A 6,911-nucleotide genomic window follows, 5' to 3' on the forward strand; every position below is an offset into this window, starting at 1 on the left:
AGCATCTCTCTTTTCAACTACGCCATACTGCATCCTCTTATCACATAGCAATATAATTACTTATCATTGTAATTGTTGTAGTTGTTAAAATTTATTTAACTCCACCTATCATAATAGGTGATTATCAGAGACATAAACCAGGGTGTAAAAATACATTATTAATGTCAAAAATATTTATTCGTATTAAATGTATTGTATATATTTATAATAAAAGTAAAATCGGTTATCTCTGGATGGTTGAGTGATGATCATTATCTTTTCTTATACTGTTCTGTATTTTGTAAAATTAAAAAATGAGATTGTATTGTGTTTATATTTTTTGAAAAGTTATTTTTAAATAAAACAAATACATGTGAAAGTGCAAAACCATGAAGTGCTAATAAATGTCAGCTACTAAATTAATTGCAATGTAAGGAAATCCTCAAACGCCATGCATGAGGCTAGAAACACAGCCAGTCAACCTTGGTAGGTAACGGTGATCAGTACATCCTCAAGTAGGTACTCCCAGAGCCCAGGAAGACTGGTAATCCAGAGTTCACTGTGGCAGATGCGGTGAACCTTTCTCTTTGTCCAGAGAGAGGGGACAGAACATCGAGGCCGAAACACCGTTAGACATTTCAGTGTCTACAAAGTGGAAGTCTCTCATTTCTTCATTGGCAATCTCTCTTTCTCTCTCTCTCTCTCTCTTTTTTTTTTAATATATGGTGTCTCGCCCTGTCACCCAGGCTGAAGTGCAATGGCAAGATCTCAGCTCACTGCAACCTCTGCCTGCCAGGTTCTAACAATTCTCCTGCCTCAGCCTCCTGAGTAGCTGGGATTACAGGTGCACACCACCATGCCTGGCTAATTTTTTGTATCTTTAGTAGAGACGGGGTTTCACCATGTTTGCCAGGCTGGTCTCAAACTCCTGACCTCGTGATCAACCCACCTTGGCCTCCAAAAGTACTGGGATTACGGGCGTGAGCCACCACGCCTGGCAGCAGTCTCCATTTTATAGAAGATTTTACTTTTTTATGTATAGAAATGCCCAGTTATATTGTCCATATCCGTTATCAACCACCTTCCATCAAGGACTCCTGCTGGGAATTTGGTTTAAATGACACCACGCTTGTAAATGTGGGTCTCTAGCTCCTTGCACAGATGGACAATCATGAGCCTACTGCTGGCCCAGGCCCCCTGGAACATCTTCTGTAGGGCATAAACCTTCTTTTGCCTCCTTAGAAATGAACCTATGCTAATAAGTGTCCATTCTTCTTACTGCAACGAGATATAACACTTTCTTCTCATATTTACTGATCTCTGACCAATCACTTGTTTATAAGAAAAAAAAAAAAGAGTCCCTTTCCTTTGCAAAAAGGAGGCTTGGCTTTCCCTTGCAGCTCAGTAAGTTAAGGCAGGTGATAGAATTTTCTAGGAATGTCAGCCTAGCAGCTCTAGGCATTCACACTTATCACATATCAAAGTAGCAGAAGGAATATATTTCTAACTTAATACAAGTGTCCACCTAGACACTTATCTTGTTCGTGCATGCTTTCAAGTAGTATGATTTATAGCTGTGAGGTAAAATAATATTTTACAGTGTGTTATGATTTCAAAGACACACTCAGTCTCACTTTTATCTCATTTAACCATAGCAGCAGCCCTATGGGAAACATATTACCTGCTTTGCAAGGAGGAAACCAGGTTCAGAAAGGCCACATGGTGAGTTCAAGATTACTGAGTCAGGACTCAATCCCAGATCTTTTGACTTCAAATGCCAGGCAATTTCCATTGCTTTCCCAAAATTAAAAATTTGATCCTGGATTTCTCCTCCTACCAAGTGAATGTGTAGGATAGGAAAGATACTATTCTGCAGCCATCTACTGCAGAAAAGAGAGAAATCGTGGAGGAGAGAAGCTAACATCTATCGAGCTTCTACTCTATGTGGGCTGTTTTCCTTGCACTATCTCATTTAAACATCATCACTTTTTTTTCTCTGTTCTGGAAAGGCTGGCCTTCTTTAGGACACACACACACACACACACACACCCCTTTCTCCATGTCCCTCCAGTTCAGTTTTCTGTGTGACACTGGTGACATAATCTTCTCCTCCCTGGCAGGGTGTGTGCTGGTGGTGTCTGTGATTGAACAGCTCGCTCAAGTTCACAACTCGACGGTCCAGGGCGCGATGGAGAGACTGTGCAGCTACCTGCCTGGTAAATATGGGATGGGTCATCCTGCTGGGGGTCTGCTTGTCCTTTCACCCATGAGTCATCATGACTGGCTTCACTTCCTGCCCATGCTTACAGAGAAGAATCTGATTGTGCTGTTTCTGCGGGTTGATATTCTTATGGAGCTCATAGAAATTAAAACAAACAAAAAAATGCTCTAGGCAACTTCTCCCTGACATTCATTTTCCATCATGGCATAATAAAAGTGCTGTAGACACTTAGGGAATAAAATGTTGAATGGCCAATTGTTGTTTGATGTGTCACATTAATAATACCTTGCTTATCTACTGATCATTGCCTTAAGTACTAAAGTCAAATTAAAGAATAATTTTCAATAATTTTATGTTGACTTGACCAATATTCACATACCAAGACGCACACTTAGCCCTACCAACACAGAGCTTTGCGCTGGGAGGACAACTGATTTCAAAATTTCAAATGGGAAAATAACCTGGAACATTTCATTGATTTAAACTGGATCTCAATAAAGTCCCTTATACATCCACCAAAAGAAGAAAGCGATTGGTGGTTCAAGCTAGTTGCATATTTGTTTTTCAATATTAGTAGAAAGAAAATATTAATTATATTTTCATTATAGAATACTGTTACTTGAACAGTCATAATGAATAAACTTTGTTGAGAGTCAAATTTTTATTCACTTAATGGGAACTGATTCATCTATGGCACCTACATTATTTTTTCTGTTAAGTAAGGTAGTTGGATTAATGGTAATTGTATCTTTGACACAGTACGCTGTGCCAAGAGCATCCAAGTCTTTTCAGAGAATTTATTCAACTTAGTCTTAATATGCATTCACAGGCTAAAATGTTTAGAATTCAAAAACAAGGACTGGGAGAAGACAATACAAAACTACATGTGTGTAGAATGTCCAAATGAACCATTAAGATGTTAACATATTCACATCATAATTACATCTTCCTTTTGTGAAATTAAAACATGGCGGCTAAACTTGGAAACTTCAGCTTTCCCTTCTTCCAATTCCATTCTCCCCTGCCCCACCTCCCTAGAAGGAACCCTTCACATGAACTTAATGAGTATCATTCTTGTCAGATTTTATATTTACACATTCACTTGTCTGAATTAATGAACAATGTATATTGTTCTGCCAGTAATCTTTTTTTGTTTTTCTTTGTAAAAACAAGACAAATGTAGAAAACCATGCAAACCAAGTGTATAGCTTCGTCAGTTGCTGAAAGATGAACGCCCTTGTAAACATAGCCCGGGTCAAGAAAGAACAGATCAATGGCCTCCCCTGGAGTCCCATGCAGCTGCCCCATCCCATCCTCCCCCTGCAAAAAACTTAATGTGCTGACTTTTATGGTAATTATTTTATTGCATTTCTTTATAGCTTTATCACTCAGTGGACACCCCATGATACCATAACATTGCCCAGTATTTAAAATTTTGATGTGTCTTTTGAGCGATTTTAATCTGTAAGTTTCCTTTCTTTTTCTTATCATTTACCTGTGGAATTTGACCTGTAGAGTTTCCCACAGTCTGAATGGTATTGATTGCTTTCCTGTAGTATAATTGAGTATGTTTCTCTGTGCTCTGTATTTCCTGAAACTTGGCAATGACCAGAGGCTTGATCCTATTGCAGTCTGATTCCTTTGACAAGCCTATAAATGATATTTTCTTTCATCAGGAGGCAGGCATAGGTGGTTTTTCTTTTATCTTTCTTTTCTTTCTTCTTTTTGTTTGTTTGTTTGTTTGTTTGTTTGTTTTTAGAGACAGGGTCTCAATGTGTCACCCAGGCTGGAGTGCTCACTGTAGCCTCGACCTCCTGGGCTCATGAGATCCTCCTGCTTCATCTTCCCAAGTATCTGGGACTACAGAGCATCACACCAGATAATTTTAAATTTTTTTGTAGAGACAGGGCCTCTTTGTGTTGCCCAGGCTGGTCTCTAACTCCTAGTCTCAAGTGATGTGTCTACCTTGGCCTCCCAAAGCGCCAAGATTACAGGTGTGTTGTGGGCCACTGTGCCAAGACCCATTTTGTGATGGTAGCAGCTGTCGATGTTGAATGATGAGATCTATTAATTTATTGGGGTTTAAAATCTTTGATATCCTAATCTATTATTTCTTATTTATTAATTGACATATATTGGATGCTTTCTCACATTATATTTTAGAAACATTTTTCCCACAGTACCTAGTGCAAAGGCATCTAGGAAAGGCAGGATAAATGCTTGACTCTTTTCCTTTTATCAGTTTTCAAGGTAATGCGTTGGTTTTCTGTTATCATCTCACAGCAAGCAATTAGTTTTTCCTTAAAATGTCACGATAAACTTACGAACTTAAGCATACCTGATGGGTTTCAGTCAAGTGTAATTATTATCCTTTTGAAGCTCAGACAATCCCATTGAGCTTTGACCAGTGGCACCCACTGCGAGCTAACTCAAGTCCTTTTGACATGAGCCTCAGTAACCTTCGATAGTTTCCTCACTAACTGATATCACAAGATGTTCCAGCCCTGTCTTGTACATTTCAAGCCACAGGCTTGAAATCAGTCATCTTTTCTCAGAAGTCCTCATTTCTTTTAGTGAGAACTAATGTTTCAAGACCACAAACCAGATGCTTAGGAATGTTCATTGTTACTGAGTTGGCCATTTCTTCTAGGCCTCTTCAGTGGACAGAAATAGGAAACCCATGTGTATACATTTATAAACGTCAGCTTTAAGATAAAACAACCAAGTTCATACTGACACTTCAAATGCAGAACCACAAAATTTTTTCTTAATGTCTTCTGTGTTGTATCTATATCTTCTTCTTTCCACACAAAGTCCCAATTCTCAAGGACAAAGAGACTGATAGAATGAAAATCTCCAATCATTACTCATTTGCCTATCCTTCCTTGCACATAAAATAGCCTCAGACTATCGATTCTAATGCTACCATCATTAATACATTTTCTAATTCTTATGAGCAGTTAAAATTGGTTTTTTGCCTACGCCTTTCCCACCACCCTTTTTAATCATTGTTCTACATTATCTGAGCACATAGCCACTACATATAATATCCATTCCCTTTTCACCCTCATTTAGTCTTAGCTGCATCAGCAACTATATGATTAATGTTCACCACCAGCCCTTATATGAATGTCTGTCTAGTTGAGTTGTTGTCTAAAGTTCGTTCCTCCAGAAGGGCTCGTAGGAACAAATATTCCTTGAATTCTTGCATGTTGATAGCAGGCTGTCTGAGCCCTTTATACTTGAAAGTCAATGCTTTTCTGTATATAAAACTCCTTGGCACAGAATGTCTTTCCCTGAGCATCTTAAATATAATTTTCAAAAGCCTATTAATAATATGATTTACCTTGTCCTTACAAGTTATTTGTTGTTTATACTTTGAAGTTCAGGGGGTTTTTTTTTCTATAAAATTTAGTCATCTAACTGGAAGATAGTTTCGTGCCAGTTGTTGTGTATTGATGTTCTCAGGCATGCAGTGTGCCCTCTCAATGTTATTTCAAATACATATTTTCTAATTTTAGGGAAGGTTTTAGTGTTTTTTCAGTTTTCTTGATTTTGTTTTTTTCCTCTGGGATTTCTATTATCCACATTTTGACTCTTCTTTGACTGTCTTCGCTGTCTTACCTATCCCTTGAATTTATTTTAATCTCTTTGTTTATTTTTTATCTTAAAATTGTTCCTCCTTTCTACCTTCTGTTTCACTGAAGACCTCTTCTACTGTTTTCACTTGTTCTTGTGTTCATTCTAGTTTAGACTTCACTTCTTTATTCTTTGTTTCATGTTTTATTTTTTCCTGAGTTCTTTTATTCCATATTTGAGTTTTTCTAATTCTTATTCTTGCTATTTTTTCATGTCTTATATCATTTTATTAGCGCTTCTTAGCTCATTTTAAAATAATATGTTTAGAAATAATATGTTATGTTTTAATCCTTTTTTGGCATGACTTTCTGGCATGCTTTTACTATCTGTAGGGATGTTATTCTGTTCCTTAATCTTTTTCTTCTTATAATAACTTTGTATGGGAGTTGACCTAGATACATTTCTGTTGCTCATTTTTATGTGAAATTAGTTTTCAAAAACTCTTAGAAAGAGAGGTGGTTCAGCGTAGTTTTACTAAATGTACAGAGCTCCTTCTTCTGTTGTTTTGGGGTAGTGTAAAAAAAAAATTGTGGTAGCTTGCTTTCTGAGATTTTTCTGACTGTTTCCCTATTCACTTTCATCTGAACTTTCTCTCTACCCGGCAGTTTCTCCTCAGTGTGGGCCTTGCCCTGGAAGGGAGCTCCGGTGGGTCCCTTGTGGGTGCCAGGCAACTCTAGCACCTAATTCCTTCTAGTCTTGAGCTCCTTGCGTTCATCAGCTATTGAGTGGGCAAAATCCTTCCTAGTCCAGCGGCTGTTCTCTAATTGGCCTGTCATGCTTGGTAGTCAACATCTGTCAGCTATTGGGAGTCTCCTGTTCTCAGTTTTATCTACCATCCATTGCTTCTCTCTACTTTCTCCCCTACAGAAGTTGGTAACCCATAGGTCTTGTGGTTGTGAAGTGGTTTATTCCCACCTAATTGCACGTTAGAGTTCATTGATATACCTAGTTTTGTTGTGACTGCTTTCTGTGGGTTTTGGGTTTTGCTATTCACGTACTCCTTTATTTTATTTATTTATTTATTTTTTGGAGACAGAGTCTCACTCTGTCACCAGGCTGCAGTGCAGTGGTG

General features: G+C 38.1%; 1 protein-coding gene across 4 annotated transcripts in view; it reads left to right on the top strand.

The window, feature by feature from the left end:
* The window catches only part of AOAH (acyloxyacyl hydrolase), a 191,842-nt gene that overhangs the window by 27,844 nt on the left and 157,087 nt on the right, over positions 1-6,911 (top strand). For all 4 annotated transcript variants that reach the window (XM_032286786.1, XM_032286785.1, XM_032286788.1 and 1 more), the window contains exon 2: positions 2,100-2,195. In XM_032286786.1, coding sequence (XP_032142677.1) covers positions 2,100-2,195 — 96 coding nt within the window. The remainder of the gene's footprint in view (positions 1-2,099; positions 2,196-6,911) is intronic.

Source organism: Sapajus apella, unplaced genomic scaffold, assembly GCF_009761245.1.
Source record: "Sapajus apella isolate SASKATOON/1434 unplaced genomic scaffold, GSC_monkey_1.0 scaffold19, whole genome shotgun sequence".
Taxonomy (NCBI): domain Eukaryota; kingdom Metazoa; phylum Chordata; class Mammalia; order Primates; family Cebidae; genus Sapajus; species Sapajus apella.